Raw genomic sequence first — 20,350 nt, forward strand, 5'->3', positions numbered from 1 at the left:
TCCAGCTGTGAGACCTTGCCTCGGTCCTTGCCTCCTGGTTTTCTTCCTCCTTCTCTGCACAGGTCAAAAGGGCTTGGGTGTCGGCATTCTCTCTGGCTTCAGAGGCAAACCCCAAGGCGTGCCTCATCTTGCTCTTCATCACCCAGGAAAGGAAAATGATCTGAGAAGTGAAGTTAAGGTCCACGGAGGCGGAGGACTTCAGCCACTGGTGATGCCTTCACCTCTGCACCCCGAGGGCTCCACCCTGGGCTGGTTCCTTACCTCCCGGGGATCATCCTGACGGGTCGGCCCCAGAATAGACACAGCTCATCTGAGGACAGAGCCAGGTCCGACACTCCCTAGTTCCTGTTCCCCTGAGGGCCCAGTACCCAGCCAGAAGCTGCCTCTAACAAGCACTTAGTAGATACTTGTTACACAAAAGGATTTTGAAAACCATTTTCCCTGGCTTACAGGGACAGTACACATAGTGGGTTGAATAGTGTCCTCCCAAAATTCATATCCACTTGGAACCTCAGAATGTGATCTTATTTGGAAACAGGGTCTTTGCTGATATAATTAGTTAAGATGAGGTGGTAGTGGATTAGAGTGGATAAGGTAAGTCCTGTGGCAGGAACCTCACAGGAAAAAGAGAAGTAATGCAGAGATACACAAAGGGAAAAAGGCCAGGTGAAGATGGAGGCAGCAATTAAAATTATGCTGCCAGCTCAATATCACAAAACAAACTACCCAATCCCGAAATGGACAGAAGCCCTAAATAGACATTTGTCCAAAGAAGATATACAGATGGACAACAAACACATGAAAGGATGCTCAACATCACCAATCATTAGAGAAATGCAAATCAAAACCACAGTGAGGTATCACCTTGCACCAGTCAGAATGGCCATCATCAAAAAATCTACAAACAATAAATGCTGAAGAGGGTGTGGAGAAAAGGGAACCTTCTTGCACTGTTGGTGGGAATGTAAATTGATACAGATACTATGGAGAACAGCATGGAGGGTCCTTAAAAAACTAAAACTAGAACTACCACACCATCCAGCAATCCCACTACTGGGCAAATACCCTGAGAAAATCATAATTCAAAAAGAGTCATGTACCACAATGTTCACTGCAGCTCTATTTACAATAGCCAGGACATGGAAGCAACCTAAATGTCTATCGACAGACGAATGGATAAAGAAGATGTGGCACATATATACAATGCAATATTACTCAGCCATAAAAAGAAACAAAATTGAGTTATTTTGTTGAGATGGATGGACCTAGAGACTGTCATACAGAGTGAAGTAAGTCAGAAACAGAAAAACAAATACCGTATGCTAACACATACATATGGAATCTAAAAAAAAAAAATTGTTCTGACGAACCTAGGGGCAGGATAGGAATAAAGATGCAGACGTAGAGAATGGACTTGAGGACACGGGGAGGGGGAAGGGTAAGCTGGGACGAAGTGAGAGAGTGGCATGGACATATATACACTACCAAATGTAAAACAGACAGCTAGTGGGAAGCAGCCACATAGCACAGGGAGATCAGCTCGGTGCTTTGTGACCACCTAGAGGGGTGGGATAGGGAGGGTGGGAGGGAGACCCAAGAGGGAGGGGATATAGGGATATATGTATATGTATAGCTGATTCACTTTGTTATAAGGCAGAAACTAACACACCATTTTAAAGCAATTATACTCTAATAAAGATGTTAAAAAATAAAAACCAAAATTATGCTGCCAGAAGCCAAGGAACCCCAGGAGCCACCAGAAGTTGTAAGAGTCAGGGAAAGATTCTCCCCTAGAACCTCTGGAGAGAGTATGGCTCCACCTGGATTTCGGACTTCTGGCTTCCAAAGCTGAGAGAATAAATTCCTGTGGTTTAAGCCATCACGTTTGTGGTTATGTGTTGCGGCAGCCCTCGCAGACTCAAATAGTATGTGAGAAAATCCATTTCTAAACTATTTATGCTAAATCCACAGGTTTTCCACCCCTCCCCCAACCCCACCCAGTATCTCCACTCACCACTGTCTGAGCTTAGTTTGCCCCTGAGGCCCTCACACCAAGGTCACTGGGGTGTCAGCACATCAGGCAACACCCCTTGAGGATCAGAAGGGGGCTCAGCGATCACTGACAGCTTTTCTCTCTGCTTCCTCACCCCAGGCTCCAGCACGAAGAGGACAGAAAGCAGATATCACCCGTGTAGGGCAGGTCAGCTAGCAAAGCCCTTCCCAGCCTGTGAGAAGATAAGGCAAAGGTGAGGAAAACAGGTTCCCAGAGGGCGGGGACCAATCCAGGTGGAGAGCAGCACCAAGACAGGAGCCTGGCTCTTCTGTAATCCCAAGGCCAGGAAGCTTCATACTCCCCTCTGCTGTTTCACAAAGCTCCAGTCAAGAGATATTTCTTCTTATTAAAAAAAAAAAAAAAAAAAAAAAAAAAAAAAAAAGGAGAAGGGACTTCCCTGGTGGCACAGTGGGTAAGACTCTGCACTCCCAATGCAGGGCGCCCACAGGTAAGACTCTGCACTCCCAATGCAGGGCGCCCAGGTTCGATCCCTTGTCAGGGAACTAGATCCCACACGCATGCTGCAACTAAGAAGCCAGCGAGCTGCAACTAAGGAGCCAGACTGCCGCAACTAAGACCCGGTACAACCAAATAAATGAATAAATAAATAAAATAAAGGACACAAAGCACAAAACTGCACATTGCAATTGTGTCTGCCTCCCCCAGAATTCAAACCACCACCCTGTACTGGGAATTCTTTCTAGCAAGAGGGTAGGAGGGCAGATGAGACACAGCAGCCAAGCCGCCAGGCCTGGGGTGGATACGGCGAGGTCCAGCGCTGCACGGCCGAGGGAGGTCAGGAACCAGGGTGTGGCCCGTAGCAGGTATTCAGGCCGCCGGTCATGGGCCACGATGGCTGAGGCGTAGAGGAGGCCAGCCAGGGCCGACAGGAGCCGGGTCCACAGGTAGATGGAGGGAAATGTCCTACCCCAGCACTGGGCAGAGAGAGAAGGGGGCTGGGCTGGGAGGAACACTGCCACCTCCCTCAGCTCCCTTAAATCTGATTCTAAGACCCAGGCCCCTGGTGATGGAAGAGGTTGGAGGGCAAGCCCTCTGCCCATGGCCAGTCCCCAGAGGTGCCACTTCTGTTGGGCTTCAAGCTGGTTCCAGGAATTCCCTGGCAGTCCAGTGGTTAGGGATCCTCGCTTCCACTGCAGAGGGCACGGGTTCGATCCTTGGTTAGCGAACTAAGATCCTGCAAGCTGCGCGGCGTGGCCAAAAAAAAGAAAGCTGTTTCCTTTGTCTGGTGAACTTCTATTCATCCCTCAGAACCTGGCTTAAACCCAACTCTGGGAAACCATCCCTTAACACCTCCACCCTAAGGGGAGCAAGTTATTCCCTCTTCAGGGTCACTCACACCTCTGATATATCCCTCTATTGGAGTGCCTTTCACCCTGATCATGACTTAGCTCCTTACACATCTGTCTGTCCAACAGACAGAGGGCTCCTGAGAGCAGGGCTGAGGTCCTCACCATCTCAGTGCTCTGGAACCCAGCAATGGGTAGGGGCTCGTGAATGTCAGTGGGGATAGCAGGATGGAGACTGAATTATGGAGAGCCAAGGGCCCACCCTTCTCATCTCAGGGCCACCAACTCTGAACCAGGCGGGACGGGAAAGTCAGGAAAATTAGAGATAACATTCTGGAAATTTTGAAGCCAAGGGAATACTTCTGGAGAATGAGCAAGGGAAATATTGTTTTTTGTTTAAAAAGGAAACATGCAATATTTATATGTAAGTATCCTTTACAGGTATAAAGTCACTTTATATACACAGTAAGTATATATACAAATATTATGTATTTCCAATTACATATAATTACATAGGTATTTGAACTAATACATAAATATAAATTATATTATATACATATATAACTTAGTTTGCTCATTAGATGACTGTACTTAGAGACATACAAGCCTTGGTTAAGGAACGGAAAAAATTCAAGAGAAAAAGCATGTTTTAGCCGATTTTCTCCATTTTAATTTTAACCCTCAAAAAGATTCCTGGGACTTCCCTGGTGGCGCAGTGGATAAGAATCTGCCTGCCAATGCAGGGGACACGGGTTTGAGCCCTAGTCTGGGAAGATCCCACATGCCACGGAGCAACTAAGCCTGTGCACCACAGCTACTGAGCCTGCACTCTAGAACCCACGAGCCACAACTACTGAAGCCCACACGCCTAGAGCCCGTGTTCTGCCACCACAATGAGAAGCCCGCGCACTGCAACGAAGAGTAGCCCCCGCTCACCGCAACTAGAGAAAGTCCGCACGCAGCAACGAAGACCCAACACAGCCAAAAATAAATAAATAAAATTAAATTTAAAAAAAAAAAAAAAGATTCCTGGGAATTCCCCGGCGGTCCAGTGGTTGGGTCTCCATGCTTTCACTGCCAAGGCCCTGGGTTCAATCCCTGGTTGGGGAACTAGGATCCCACAAACCGCACAGCACGGCCAAGGAAAGGGGAAGAAAAAAAAAAGATTCCTCAGGAGTGTTACATCTCCCTCTGCATCTCTTCCAGTTTTGTTCCCGGGCCTCCCTGTTTCTGGCCTGCCACCCTCTGAGCAGACGGCAGGCAGCTGGGCACGGTGGCCCCTGGCCCACTGGCCCCAGAAGCTGCGGGTGGACTGTCACCCATTCCCATCAGCCTGTCCCACCTCACACGACCCAGAAGCACGGCTTTGGGCTCCTCCAGCCCACCCAGCCCCATTTTACAGAGGACACTGATGGCCAGAGGGGCAGGTGACTTGCAGAGCCGGGCTAGGCCCTGAGCTGGATGGGGCCAAGCTGGGGGAGCTCTCTGCTCTCACTCCCGTGCCAACCCATGCCCAGCGCCCTCTGACTCAGAACTCAAGCTCTTCTCAGGGTCGGTACTGGGGTCTAGAGGGCTCCGCCTGTGGCGTTGAGCACACAGCTGTGCTTCAAGCATCACTGCTTGAAGCCTGGGACTGACTTGGTGACTCGAGATGTAGTATGAATTTCTCCAGCACACACAGGCCAGTCTAGCAGGTCAGGACAGATGGCTGGGAGGATGACCTGCCTGGTGGCTTCCAGGCAAATCCACGCTGGGGACTGGAAGCGGGCTGTGCCTCAGACACTCCTACAGCAGCAATGATTCCCGGTGTTGTCAGCACAGTGCTTTACTGATCAGTGCGTGTTTCACACCCTTTGTCCTGTTCAAGGACTTGCTCCTGGAAAAATGGGAACTTTTCCCACCAAAGTCACCCAGCCAGGCTGCTCCTCAGCACCCCCTCCAGGGGTAAATTAGAAGCAGCTTCTGGGCGATCCAGGGTCCAAGTCCAGGCTGGCTTGGCTTCCCATAGCACTGCAACCCTGCTGGATTTCTCCCTAATGAGGGAACCCTAGCTCTGGGTTATTCATGGGACCAGAGACACTCAGGGCTGGCAGCCCCTCCGAGATTGCCCAGCTCAGTCCCCTTGCAATCTCCCTCTATCTCCTTGCCAAGGGGCCATCAGGCTTGAATGCCTCTAGTGATGAGGAGCCCACCACCTCCTAAAGCAGGAATAACAATACCAATTGTTCTCAACATGCCAGGCACTGGGCAAAGTGTCTAACCCATGGAATTCTTCCTTTCACCGAATGGGAAGTGGCCCTCCCAGTAACCTCTTGGTTATTGATTCTGGTCTTGGTCCTGTTCTCCGAGACTGCAAAGAACAAGGCTGCTGTTTCTGCCCCAAGACAGCCCTCTGTTTCCTGTATCCATGAGCTTCCTTTTTTCTCGGCCAAATGCAGTGACTCATTAAGAAGTGTCTGCTGGAACCTACCCTGGGCAGACCCCAAGCACCTGGAACACAGTGAGAAATAAAACAGACAAGGGCACTGCTCTCACAGTGCTGATGCTCTGCTAGGGGACCGGGCAGCAACCTGGTAAATAACTAAAGGAGCTGATTCAGGCTGTGATAAATGCAATGAAGAAAATGAAGCAGAGGGAGGGACACAGAGGTGGGGCTGGCCTGGGGCTATTTTAGGTGGGATGGTGTTATGGGTTGAATTGTGTCCGCCCAAAAAGATGTTGGAGTCCCAACCACCAGAGGTAGTGAATGTGGCTTTATCTGGAAATAGGGTTTTTGCAGATGATCAAGGTAAGCTGAGGTTATTATGGTGGGCTGTAATCCAAGACTGTGTCCTTGTGAAAAGGGGAAAGTGAGACACAGAAATGTACGGAGGGAAGCCATGTGACCACACACACACACACACACACACACACACACACACACACAGGGAGAACTCCACACAAATCCTGGGGTTGTGCTGCCACCAGCCAAGGAACTACCAGAAGCTTAGAGAAAGGCCTGGAACGGATCTCTCTCTAAGGCCTTCAGAAAGAGCGTGGTCCTGCTAACACTTTGGTATCGGACCTCTGGCCTCCAGGACTTAAAGACAGTATGTTTCTGTTGTTCAGAGTCTGGGATACTTTGTTATGGCAGCAGCAGGAAACTAATACAGGTGGTCAGGGCACTGCAGCTGTTCCTTCAAAGGTCCGCATGTGACATGGCTTCCTAGCCCCGACCACACCCTGTGGCCCATCCCAGCGGTGGCTGAACTGAACACAGTGTTCTCCATGCTCCCCTCCCTTGCCCTGGAGACAGCATCTTTGCTGATGAGGCCCTGTGCCCCAGGAGGTTTCAGGCTGCAGCTCCCACGAGTGGTCAACTCAGCACCCGCCTCCTCAAATCCTGTTCTCCTGGGATTGCTATTAAACCACAGTGCTCTTGGGCAAGACTAAATGATGGGCCGTCACATTTCTGGTGTCAGGCCCCCGCCATTTTCACGCGTCCATAATATGTGGCTCTCCGGCAGGCGCTCTCCCGCCTCGGTGGCCTTTCCCGCACACTCTCCTCTGCCCTGAGGGCCTTCCCTTCACCCCTGCCTCTTCAGACCCCACCTGGCCTTCGCTGCCAACCTGGGGCTGTGCCAGCACCCAGTGCCTGGCAGTGTGAACAGTTTTCACCCTTGCTCATTTGAATAATGTAGGAGGAGTCTCTCTTTCTTCCAAAACCCCAAACATTTGATTCTTTCTTAGAGCATTCAAACATCCTGCTTTCCATTTCTGTGTCTTCCTTGGGGAGACTGTGAGCTCCCCAAGGGCAAGCAGGGCATCTCAAGGCACGTCTGTTCCCCCAAAGGACTGGCCATCACATGACTTCTCTCACCCCAGATGCCTGGAAAATATCTGCCAACAAGACACTCTCGAATACACAGACCCCAGGAGCTGCATGATCCTGTTCTCTAAAACCTCAGATCTTCTCATTCCTTAATGGGGTGCTTGTCCATCCAAACTCAGGGGCTCCTTCTGGAGAGCCTGATTTTCCTTTGCTACGAGAAATGGAGAGAACACAGTGCCCTCTCCCTGTGAGCCTCAGGACCCTCCGAGGCCTGGGGGCGGCTGTTCGTTGCCCACACACACGTGTATACATGCACACACACCCACGTACACACCCACAGGTGCACACGTGAACGGAGACACCACCTCTCCACCCCGGTGACCTGGAGCTGGGAGGATGCTCCCAGATGCCCTAAGACCTTCCAGGGTGACCCACAGTCCCAGCCCCAGACTCACGATTCTGGAGAGTGGGGGGATCCGGGAAGCCCAGGAGCCCAAGGCTGCGATGCCGCCCAGCAGGTAGCCAAGGATTTCAGTATTGTCCTGCGGGAACAGTGATACACTCAGCACCCTGAGGAGATGCCCATCCACCCCAAGCCCATCCTTTTCTGCTCTTAGGAGGTTCTTCCCAACAAGGCCTAACCCTGACGCCCACCCCCAGGGCATTTGTTGGAACTAGGAGGAGGGGAGGGGCCCGCATTCCCCCCACCCCGTCAGGTCCCCCTGAGCAGGCTCGGCCTCACCTGTACCAGGCTTCCCAGCAGCCTCCGCTGTGGCCCTAGGATGGGGCCTGAAGCCTTCGGGACAACGGCCCACAGAGCCCAGCCTGGGCCCAGGCTCAGCGGCAGGACCAGGGCAAATATGCTGGCCCTGAGCTGCCGCCTCCTCTTTCTCTCCCGGGAGCCCTGACCTGTAACAGACACCAAGATCCCACAGGGTTCCCGGGATCTGGAACTCGACAGACAGCTGCGTGGGAAGAACTGGTGTCGACCCCAGACCCGAGGCCAGGATGGGCTCCCCCACTGTTCCCCAGGCCAGCCCCTCACCCCCCTTCAAGGGCCTGTGGTTGGGTTTTCCCCCCTTCCCCTTATCCCCCTACACTCCCATGACTGGCATTCTTCCCCTTCCTCAGCCTCTCATAGTGTTTTATGTTTCAAGGCAGGGCAACGTGATCCTTTATCATATGCATCTGCGTGCACACAGAGTCGCCCGTCCTAGACTGGAGACCACTGAAGGCAGGCACCGTGCCGGACCAGTTCCATAATCTGCACGGAGCCCGGCACAGGGCGGAACCGGCACAAGCTTGGTGAATGTATTATAAGTGGGCACACTGGTGCCAAGGCACCAAAGCTGTGAGAAGGATCAGCATCGTCTTTGAAAGTCTCCTTGAAATAGAAGACAGATCCGCCTCTGAACAATTCCAAAAAGAACATTCCTCCTCTGGGCAGCCTCGAGCAGCCTCGAGCAGCTTCCATTACCCCTGATGCAAGCATTTCCTTTTGGGACAAGGGTGCGAGCACACTGCAGCCCGTTCTCAGGAACGTCCCAGTCCCACATACTTAAGGCTACTCATCCCATGTCAGTCACTTCCAGCCCCCGCTTGGCCTGAGGCAGCCCAGGTGCTTCACTTGGAGCCCCTGGACTTGCATACTGAGTATCACTGTCCATCCCCAAAGCCCTGCCCCCTCCCCTTCCTGACCTCTGCCCGTGCTGCTCTTTCACCTGGAATGCCCTTCCTTGCGGTCCCAGTTCTGACGTCACATCCTTCTCTGACACCTGCAGCCCCTCCCCTCCTCTGGTTGCCCATTGTGTGCCCACACCCCCTTAGCAGCAGCGCTAACTACCTTTTAGGCCCCTGACTCCCCCCGCCTCTGGGTGAAGCCAGGGAGCTCGCCGATTCGTCTGTGCCTGGCAGGGTCCAGGCTCGGGCGTGACAGGGAGAGGCACTCAGCACACTGATGGATGAAATGAGTGGATGGATGAAGACAGGAACAGATGGCAGCACACTTACCTGAATTGGACTTGACTTTGGAGCTGCAGACTGGGAAGAGAATGGACACAAAGTTCACCAGGTCAACAGCTGCTAGGTAGGCACCAGTGAAGACCTGGGAATAAAGGAAAGAGGGTCTTGGTGTTCAAACACCTTTCAGCAACTGTAGCACCTCTCATTCTGGCTCTCCTTTACCACGTGTGTTCCGCAGATGTAGGGCTTCCAGGGACACCTCCAACCCCAGGAAAGGTTGATTATCACCTCCATTTGACTAACGAGGAGATGGGGTGCTTAAGTAACCAATCCCATTATGCAGACACCCATCAGAGAGATGGGACAAGAACTCAGCCCACCCCACTTTCCACTGGACAGCATAGTCTCTGCTGTGCAACTTTGGCCCAGCCACTGAACTTCCCTAGGCCTCGGTTTCCTCATCTATAAAGCAGGGATAATAACAGTGCCTCCCTCATTGTTAAGTAGATTGTATGGGCCGATACATGGGAAGGTGCTTAGGCCAGCGACTGGAGGAAAGTAAAATGCACCCACCTGTACATGCACTAGCCACTGACAGTATAGTTGACACTTGAACAACTCAGGGGTTGGGGCACCGACTCCTCTGCAGTGGAAATTCCAAGTATAACTTTACAGTCAGCCCTCTGTATCTGAGGTTCTGCATCCATGGATTCAACCAACTATGGATCCTGTAGTGCCATAGTGTGTATGTATTGAAAAACATCCACATATAAGTGGACACACATAGTTCAAACCCATGTTGTTCAAGGGTCCACTGTACTTAGTGCTTAAGAGCATGCATTCTGAGGTTTGAATCCTGACTCTGTACTTACTAGAGGGTGACTTTAGCAAGGTTATTTAACCTCTCTATGCCTCAGTTTCCACATGTATAAAACAGGGACAATGAGAGCACCCACATCATAGGTTGATTTGAGGATTAAATGAGTTAATACATGAAAAGCCCTTAATGTCAAGTACATAGTTAAGTATTTAATAAATGTCAGCTATTATTATTGGACTTGAGCTAGACCTCATTATAGTCTATCAGCTAATGAGAATGGGCTCCCAGAATGAAAGGTGATTTGTTTCTGATAGAATGCTGCTCACAGCAGGGTCTAGAACTCTCCAAATCTGTGCCCAACTACTAGGCTCCCTTCCTTCACATCTACCTGAATGGCAAAAGGCCAGGACTAGCCCCCTGAAGTGGGACCCATAGGTCCTCCTTGGGATATGTGTTTTGGGATAAGTCCCTTCTACACAGATTTGTTTGAGGGTCTAGACTTTGGAAAAACTTGAAACTGCTTCTCACTTGCTCCAAAGCCCACATCACCACCTGGGAAAGGATTCAGACACCCCTGCCTGAGCTGCAGCTGGGCCCTGGGCTCTAAAAACAGTAACAGCAACAATCCCTTTTTATTGGATATCTACTATGCGTCAGCTGGTGTTTTAAGTGATGGGGATATGGTAGCGAATAAAAATTTTTGCCCTTATGGAGATGACATTCTAGTAGGGGTTAACATACAGTAAGCCATAAACATAATGAATAAGTAAAGTCGATGGTATATTAGGGAAAAATAGAGCAAGATGAGGCTGTCTGGAGCGCCTGTGGTAGAGGCAGGGCACACTTTTAAACAGGTGATCAGGGAGGCCTTATTGAGAAGGAGATATTTGAGCAAAGACTTAAAGGAGGTGAGCAGTGAGCCACGTGGGTATTGGAGGAGCAGGAAGACCAGCAGGGGCACAAGCCCTGAGATGAAACTGCCTCGCATGGGGAAGGAACAAGACAGAAACCACTGTCACCTGTGGGCCCAACACACCTGGATGGTGAGCTGTTTGGCCAGAATCGCCCCGATGGTGTCACACAGGCTGGTCAGGAGGCAGCAGGCAGCAAACAGTGCCGACTGGTCCCGTCTGGATTTCTTCCCACATCTCAGATACAGAAGCCTGCGGGGACAGACAAGCGTGTGGGCAGAACACAGAGATGTGAGTTTGGGTTCCCAAAGCAGGTGTCTGAAAAGGGCAATTGTGACTTTATGTCCTTCAGAATCACTTTCTTCCCGATATTCAGCAGGTGGTTTTGACCTTAGTTTACAGATGGGAAAAGAAAGGATGGAAAGCCTCTGAGCCTCTGACCAACAAGCCCATGGCAGGAGGCAGACCTCGTGAAAGGAGGAAAGAAATTCCTCCTACAAATCTGGCTGCCTCAAGTTCATGACCCACCACTAAGTGCTGACAAATGAGCTGTCAGCTTTTGCGTTTTTAAAGGAAACAGGAGGGTTATAAAAGTAACCCAATCATTGCAATTTAACTGCGAGCCGAGTTAATTGCCTGGATTAAAAAGGCAACTTGCTTCTTTGAAATTAAAATGAAATCCTTCTAATCCATCTGTGCAGTGAAATGGCCTGGCTCTGCCAGCTGCATCCAAATTGATTTCATTTTGGGTGCACGTTCTACACAGGGGAGACTCCTCTAAGTTGCGATGGCACTTTGGGCTGACCTCCCCCTAGGGGCCCCACTGCTGGCTTCTCTCCCTTACTGCCCGCTTTTCACCCCCAGGAACAAGCGCAGGAAGGCAGGACAGACTGGAAGGGGCCAGATGTCTCTCTGTCAGCATCACTGATCGGATCTTGAACATACTTTGTTCTAGATGTTTCCCTGCTCCATTTCTATGGAGAAACTGAGGCATGATTGCAGCTCTGGTTTCATTTCCTTTAACCACAGGGTGGTACTCACTCTATATCATTGGGACCATTTGGCTGGTTCTGAGCGTCAGCCCTTGGGACTAATGAATGAGGACAGAAGGCCACTGGGCTCCCAAACATTCCCTGACTGGCCAGCGGAAGCCCAAAGCTCACAGTGGGAACACCAGCTGTTAATTTGGGTCCTGAAACTGTTTCAAGGCCCAGGAGTGAAGACTCCTACATTAGAGACTCTCTGAGTTGGACCCAAATTAGAAATAATTCATTTAGGGCTTCCCTGGTGGCGCAGTGGTTAAGAATCCGCCTGCCAATGCAGGGGACATGGGTTCGAGCCCTGGTCTGGGAAGATCCCACATGCCGTGGAGCAACTAAGCCCATGCACCACAACTACTGAGCCAGCGCTCTAGAACCCATGAGCCACAACTACTGAGGCCTATGCGCCTGGAGCCTGTGGTCCACAACAAGAGAAGCCATCGCCATGAGAAGCCCGCGCACCACAATGAAGAGTAGCCCCGGCTCACCGCAACCAGAGAAAGCCCGCGCACAGCAACCAAGACCCAACACAGCCAAAAAAATAAAATAAATAAATAAATTTATTTTTAAAAAATAAATAATTCATTTCAACCCTCCCATTTGAGAAAAGAGAAAACTGAGGCCTATGGTGAAAGATGAGTTAATGGCAGGCCTTCTGCTTCACGTGTGGCGGCTCTGCGTGTGCCCTGCGGCTCTTCGGCCACTTCCCCAGCTCTCAGGAGTCAGGGATCCCGGTCCCCACACAGCTGAGGCAAGGCAAAAAGGCAGAGGCTGTGCTCTCAGCCTGGCCACTGGGCATTCTCGAGGGAGCTCCTTAACCTCTCCAAGCCTTAGTTCCTGGAGGGTAAGACGTCTAATAATACTGGCTTTAGAGGGTGGCGGTGAGGGACAAGTGAGATAATGCACATAAAGTGCCTTGTTAGTTCCCATCCTCTGATCTGGGTAGTTTACCTCACAAGCCTGCCCCTTTCTAGGAGGTTCTGGGATTTCGGTTCTCCCCATTTACTCAGGCAAGTTAGTTAACCTCTCAGCAGCTCAGGCTTCTCATCTAAGCAGGGTCAATGATAGTCCCTACCCCATGGCGCTGTGGCAGGGGTCAGTGAGTTAACGCAGCACTAGGCCCTCAGTAACTGTTCTAAGTGTCTTCTTATTCATATTCCAGGGACTGGGCAGTGGGGCTGCAGAATCTCTCCACCAGAGTCAAATGCCTGAGGGGAACGTGATTGCCTGTTGAAGGTGAGCCGGTGTCAGCCTCCCTCAGGGGTGGTCCTTCTCCCCTGCCAGGGAATACGTGGGTGGCACCATCCTCCAGAGCTTGGGACAGGGTGGCAGAAGATCTGGAGACCATCTTTAGCCAGACTTCACCCTTAGAACCCAGGTTATGGGGACCACTTGGCCAAAACACTCCAGGTGTCCAACAGACCAGGGCAAAGTCTGTGGCCAGAGTCGGATACTAGCCTCCCCTCTTCTCAGCTAAGCAGGCCAGTAAATTGAGGCCAGAAACATTGAGAGACTTGTCCAAGGCCCTTGGCCTCGCCAAGGGTTGGTGGCAGTGTTGGAGCAATAACAATGCTGTTTAATGAGCACTTAGTAAGAGCTTTACCAGCACTATTTGATCCTCCCAGCCGTCCTATGTGCTATCATCCCCATTTACGTGAGTAAAACGAGCCCCAGGGATCTTATAGCTCGCCCAGCTCACACGGCCAGTAAACAGGGAAAGGCTGACACTAGAACCCAGGACTGGTTGCTTCCAGTCCACGGCCCCGTCCACTGCACCACCCAGCCTCCTCCTGCTGGCTCCCAGCCCAGCCTCCTTGTGCGTGGAATCCGGAAAGAAGTATCTGATTTCAATCTACAGCAAAATGTTCCTCTCGATCCTGCAATTGTGCTGCCTCCTGCATCCTCCCTTTGTGCCCCCTTCCCTTAGGTTTCCAAGCGCGAGTTAGCAGGGGGCAGCGCCCCATTTCCCTCCGCGGCCGCCCCGGTCCCCGCCCCGGCGCCGCCCGGCCCCAGTCCCCATTACAGCGCGTGGACGGCGATCCAGCAGGAAAAGGCGCAGATCCACAGGCCGAAGGAGATGCAGACACGGTGGCGGGCGAAGCAGTGGTCCAGGTAGTCCCAGTCCCAGAGCGCGGGCGCGGGGCTGGGAGCCTCCTCCCCCATGGCTGTCTCGGCTCCGCCTGGCCCGGTGCCCGCGCCTCCGCCTGGCCGGGGACCCGCGCGCAGCCTCCCCGCGTTGCCCGCCGCCCCGGGCTCTGCCTCCCCGCGCGTCCCCTTCTCCGATTCTGTTCCTTCGCGGCGGCCCCAGGCGACGGCGCCGACCGCCGGCCGGAGATCGGCGCGCCCAGCTCCGCGATGCCGGGGGCGGGCGGCGGCGGTCAAGACTCGAGGGAAAAGTTTCCGGGAACGCGCGGCTCCCCACCCCTAGCGCTATTGTCGGGGGTCGGCGGGCGGGAGGCCGCCCCCCAGTGGCGGAAGCCGGGAGCAGCCTCTGCACAAAGGCTGCGCCCCCCGCCCCCCAGACAGCGGCAGCACGGCTCCCGCGGACCCCTTCGCTATCACGCACCCCCAAACCCGGCGGCCAGAGCGGAATACAGTGACCTGCCGGCGCACTGTGAGGCACCACGTCCGTTCATTAACCCACCATATTTCCTGAGTCAAACAATACATATTTGGCGCCTGGGGACCTTGCTTGGGCGCTGGGGATCCCGCGATGAGTGGGGCTTGGTCCAGATCGTTAAAATGGCACTATACAAAGGGTGCTGTGGGAGGCCAAGAAGGAGGAATCAAACGCGCCCCTCTGCATCCTCCCTCACTCTTTTCTGAGGCTGGAGCTGCACCCTGTGTCCCTGCTCCGTTGCCCAAGCGGGGCTCTGGAGGCGAAGTCCTCTTACCCCGCGACCCCCGCAGCCAGGGAGCCCCGTGATTTTTGCAATCTGTCCCCTCCCATCCAGCCACACTGCCATCAGTTCAAGTACACAGGGCTATTGCTCTTGAAAACAAACTATTATTATGATTTAAAATTTTCCTTGTTGATTTTAATAACTTTTCTTAAAGGACATGACTATATCATTTCTTTTTTTATTTTTTAAAATAGCTTTACTGAGATCCCATTCATATATCATAAAATTCACCCATTTAAAGTATACAATTCAGTGGTTTTTAATATATCCACAGAGTTGTGCAACCACCACCATTATCTAATTTTAGAACATTTTCATTACCTGCCAATAAACCTAGTACCTACGAGCAGTTACTCTCCACCCCTCTCAAGCAGTCCCAGCCCTAGGCAACCACACATCTACCTCTGTCTCTATGGAGCTGCCTATGCTGGACATTCCTTATAAATGGAATCATCCAATAGTGACCTTTTTGTGACTGACTTCTTTCACTTAGCATAATGTTTTTAAGTGTCATCATGTTGTAGCATGTATCTGTATGTTAGTTCTTTTTATGGCTGAAAAATAATCCATTGTATGGTTGTACCACATTTATTTATCTTTTCATCAGTTGATGGACATTTGGGTTGTTTCCACTTTTTGGCTGTTATGAATAATGCTGCTGTGAACGTTTGTCTACAAGCTTTTGTGTGGACATAGGTTTTCAGTCCTCTTGGTTACATACCTAGGAGTGGAATTGCTGGGTCCCATGGTAACTCTGTGTTTCAAGTTTCGAGGAACTATTGGACTGTCTTCCAAAGTGGCTACACTATTTTATTGGTTCATTCATTTTTAAAAGTTGATACCACACATGGGAGAAATAAAACACTATCTGTCAGGCATTGTGCTAGGAGCAGGGGACACATTGCTGAGAAAAACAGATGCTTTTCTACCTCAGGGGAATTTACAGTCCAGTAGAAAAGAGAGATATTAAACAGGCAATCGAGCAAATAAAGATAAAATTAAAATATGTTATTAAACAAAAGGGGCCAAAATTCAAATAGTAAAATGATTAAGATGAATTGATATAAAATTCATGCCAACTAAGACAAGATTAAAAGGTTAAATTAAAAGGAAAAATATATGTAACCCAAGTTTCTCATAGTGTATAAACAATAAATGCTCCTAGTCTGAAACCTCTGCCTTCTTCATCTTTTTTTTTTCTTCTTCATCTTTTTTTTTTCTTCTTTGTTTTTGCCTTCTGGTTCTTTTCGGGCTCTTCCGGTGTTTGTCCTCTATGCTTACAAATGGTCATCTCTGCCTTGCTCTCCTGTGGGTGCTGACTGGTGACTGCCTAGATCCTGGGTTCCTCTAGTGATGCTATCTACCTACTGCTCCCAAAGGCAGATCTATCCAAAGATAATCTATTCCACTAATTATCTCACTGAAGTGAGGACACAGCCCACAGTCTTGTGTCACTCTCTCACCAGGCCCTAAGGTTGCCTTATGCTCTCAGTTTTGTTTTGACTTGAAGATACCACTATTTAATTGATTCAATCTTTGTTACGGTTTCCTTCTCTCTCAGGCTCAGCATAGACCCTGGGGAGGTGGGTCTAATTTAAAAGTTGCAGGGACTTCCCTGGCTGTCCAGTGGTTAAGGCCCCGTGCTTCCAATGCTGGGGGCACGGGTTCGATCCCTGGTCGGGGAACTGAGATCCCACAAGCTGCATGGTGCGGCCAAAAAAATTAATAAAAAATAAAAGTTGCTTCAGGGAATTCCCTGGTGGTCCAGTGGTTAGAACTCAGTGTTTTCACTGCCATAACCCCGGTTAATCCCTGGTCGGGGAACTAAGGACTCTGCTTGGCCAATCCTCCTCACCCACCTTGGACCAGGTTTACACACTTTAACGTCTTCTTCTTAAATTAGTACTTAATTCTCCACCTTTTCTGAGACTCCTCTGCGAATCTGAAGAAAACCTCATCCCTGGAAAATATGAACTTGTGTGCACACCCACACACAGTTTCTCGTATAATCTTAAGGAATTTATGGAGTTCCTGAAATTCAACTATGGATTCCATAGCAGAATAGACCCAGACTAAAAACCCCTAGTTTAAGGGGTTTAAGTCCTACAGGTCCCCTGCCTGAGCAGTTGAAGTGGTGTGGCCCACAGATTGTCAGTATCAGAATCACTCAGGCTGCCTGTCAAAAAGCAGACCTACTAAATCCAACTCCCTGGGCAAGTGTCCTTGGAATCTACATGGATTAGTTTCCTGGAGTTGCTGAAACAAATCACCACAAATGCAGTGGTTTAAAGAAACAAAAATGTATTCCCTCAGTTCTGGAAGCCAAAAGTCTGAAATCAGTTTTCACCGGACCAAAATCAAGGTGTTGGCTGGGCTGCCTCTCCATGGCAGCTCTGGGGGAGAAGCTGTTTCTTGCGCTGCCTCTTCCAGCTTCTGGTGGCTGCCAGCGTTCCTTGCCTTATGGCTGCATCCCTCTCATCAGTCCCTGCCTCCTGCCTCCGTGGCTACATTGCCTTCTCCTCCTCTGTGTGTTAAATCTCCCTCGCCTTTCTCTTATAAAGACACTGTGATTGCATTTGTGGCCTACTTAGATAATCCACGATAATCTTCTCGTCTCAAGTTCTTTAACTTAATCACATCTGCAAAGATCCTTTTTCTACATGAGGTAACATTTACAGGTTCCAAGGATTAGGACTTGAAATCTTTGGGGCCATTATTTAGTCAGCTACACTGCTTTGCACAAGCTTCTTAGGAGATTCTTTTTTTTTTTTTTGTAATTTATTTTATTTATTTATTTACTTTTGGCTGCGTTGGGTCTTCATTGCTTCACGCGGGCTTTCTCTAGTTGTGCAAGTGGGGGCTAGTCTTCGTTGCAGAGTGCAGGCTTCTTATTGCGGTGGCTTCTCTTGTTGCGGAGCACAGGCTCTAGACACACAGGCTTCAGTAGTTGTGGCATGCGGGCTCAGGAGCTGTGGCTCGCAGGCTCTAGGGCACAGGTTCAGTAGATGTGGCGCGTGGGCTTAGTTGCTCCACGGCATGTGGGATCTTCCAGGACCAGGGGTCAAACCCATGTCCCCTGAATTGGTAGATGGATTCTTAACCACTGTGCCACCAGGGAAGTCCCTTCTTAGGAGATTCTTATGAGGCACACTGGGTTATGAGATGGCCCTCAGTGGGGCTGGAGAAGCTGTGGGGAGCTGTTCCCAGTCTCTGGATATCTTGGCTATCTCTGGATGCAGTGGGAAGATGTGGGCTTTGGAGAATCTTGACTGGAATTCTCACTCTGCGTCCTTGCAGGTGTGATTGGGGCGAAGCACTGATTCTTTTTGCACGGGAGTATTTTTACCTGTAAACTGAGAATAGGAGTACCTACCATAGAGTTACTGTGATTATTAGACATCCTGCAGATAAAGCATCTGGCACGTGTCAACAGTGGCGATTATTATTGTTATTGTCCTTCCTAGGAAGAACCTCAGATCCACTAAAAAAAAGAGGTATAAAGAAAATGTGGAAAGGAAGATCAACAATGGAGGGAGACACAGAGCTCAGCTCTTAGCTCTCTTCCCTTCCCCACCACGTGCCAGGAGCATCTGTCTTCTGTGCTTGTACCTCCCGAGTGAGTTACCTGCAGCTCAGAGCTCCCAAACTTTAGACTCACATATGCAACTGCCTATGCATGACATGTCTTGCATGTCTTAATTGAGCACGTCTAAAACCAAACTGGGTGATTTTCTTTCCCAAAGCTGCTCCACCGGTGGTCTTCCCTACAAAGGTGATTGGGCGTCCTAGTCCTGAGGGGGTAGGTGCCTGCTCTCCTCCTCTGTTAGGGTGCCTCTCAAGTGCGATGAGTGTTGTCTTTCTACCAAGCTGTGAGCACCTTGCAGCCGGGGTTGGTTAATTCCTACCTGTCTCCCCAGCTCAGTGCCTGGCACATAGTTAGAAAAATATTTACGGAATGAAAATATTGATTTTTAAACAGGCCAAAGAAATGTGAATATGTACTTAAAAATATATTGAAAATGCTTTGGGTAGTATAGTCATTTTCACAATGTTGATTTTTCCAATCCAAAATGGTTCTGAAGAACCTAGGGACAGGACAGGAATAAAGACTCAGATGTAGAGAATGGACTTGAGGACACGGGGAGAGGGAAGGGTAAGCTGGGATGAAGTAAGAGAGTGGCATGGACATATATACACTACCAAATGTAAACTGGATAGCTAGTGGGAAGCAGCCGCATAGCACGGGGAGATCAGCTCGGTGCTCTGTGACCACTTGGTGGGGGGATAGGGAGGATGGGAGGGAGACTCAAGAAGGAGGGGATATGGGGATGTAAGTATACGTATAGTGGATTCACTGTTATACAGCAGAAACTAACACACCATTGTAAAACAATTATACTCCAATAAAGATGTTAAAAAAAAAAAAAAAAGAAAGAAAATGCTTAGGTGATACCTAACACTGCATGTGTGGGTACATTGGGGAAGGCTTTCAAGAAACGCATGAGCTGGGCTTTGGAGAATGTTTGCTTTTGGTGGCAAGGCCATGGCACCAGTCATGCAAAGGTGCTCCTGGAGGTGGGAAGAGCTGGCCTCTGGGAACAAGAAACCGCAGAGGTTCTGCAGCTAGGGGAGAGATGGGTGAGAGGGGTAGATGGTCCGGTCCTGAAGGAGCCAGGACTTCATCTTGTAGGGAACACTTAGGATGATATATTCTAACCAACTCCCTCCCTGCCATTAGGACCCCTCCCAAATTCTTCCAGTAGGCTCTCCACCTGATCCGCCCTCAGGAAGTGTCTCAGTTCCTTTACTAGGCTCCTCCAAGGCCCAGAAGCGAATGTTGTTTTGGCCATGGTCCAGAGTGTGCCGGAAAGAAAAACTAACAAGAGGACCATAACACACGTCCTTCCTCACAGCTCGTAAACTTATCCTGTTGGTAGAGGCACTGCACCCATCGGCATTATACTGACAAAGGAAAGGGTGCAGTGGGCTGGGCATTTCTGAGGAATGGGCGGCCAATCAGGACGTAAATCCCAGCTGCTTGTGGTGGTGGGTGGGACAGGCTAGCAGCTCAAGTTTTTCTCTTCTGAGGACACATTTCCTCCTGCCAGTGTTCTTTAAAATGCATTATTGAGAGGAAGGGCTTGGGGCTACTCCTCAAACAACATTTTAAAAAAAGTTCTGCATCAGTTTGTTTTACCTGCTATAAATACAGAGAAGTTAATTCTAAGAGAATGCAATACTGACTCTTCCAAATCTTTTAAAAAAATTTTATTGAAATAGAGTTGATTTACAACATTGTGTTAATTTCTGCTATACAGCAAAGTGATTCAGTTATACATATATATTCTTTTTCATATTCTTTTCCATTGTGGTTTATCACAGGATATTGAATGTAGTTCCCTGTGCTAGACAGTAGGACCTTGTTGTTTATCCTGGCCTTTCCAAATCTTAATCAGTCCCGTTGTGGACAAGTTGGAGTGCTGTGATTGAAGCAGGTGGTAGGACTTTTGGGGTCCTGGGTTCTAATTAAAACACTGTCATCA

General features: G+C 50.0%; 1 protein-coding gene across 5 annotated transcripts in view; it reads right to left on the minus strand.

Moving 5' to 3' along the window:
* The window catches only part of TMEM44 (transmembrane protein 44), a 36,360-nt gene extending 21,860 nt beyond the window's left edge, over positions 1 to 14,500 (minus strand). For 2 of the 5 annotated variants that reach the window (XM_059063853.2, XM_067034255.1), the window contains exons 1-7: positions 13,928 to 14,495; positions 10,990 to 11,116; positions 9,182 to 9,275; positions 7,914 to 8,080; positions 7,627 to 7,713; positions 2,818 to 2,988; positions 20 to 160 (exon numbers count right to left, since the gene is read on the minus strand). In XM_059063853.2, the coding sequence (XP_058919836.1) occupies positions 20 to 160; positions 2,818 to 2,988; positions 7,627 to 7,713; positions 7,914 to 8,080; positions 9,182 to 9,275; positions 10,990 to 11,116; positions 13,928 to 14,067 (927 nt within the window). In that variant the 5' untranslated portion in view covers positions 14,068 to 14,495. Of the gene's footprint in view, positions 1 to 19; positions 161 to 2,817; positions 2,989 to 7,626; positions 7,714 to 7,913; positions 8,081 to 9,181; positions 9,276 to 10,989; positions 11,117 to 13,927 lie in introns of all 5 variants that reach the window. The other 3 variants (XM_067034253.1, XM_067034254.1, XM_067034256.1) reach the window with 3 other exon arrangements.
* Between the last annotated feature and the right edge of the window lie 5,850 nt (positions 14,501 to 20,350).

This window comes from Kogia breviceps, chromosome 5 (genome assembly GCF_026419965.1).
Source record: "Kogia breviceps isolate mKogBre1 chromosome 5, mKogBre1 haplotype 1, whole genome shotgun sequence".
NCBI lineage: Eukaryota > Metazoa > Chordata > Mammalia > Artiodactyla > Physeteridae > Kogia > Kogia breviceps.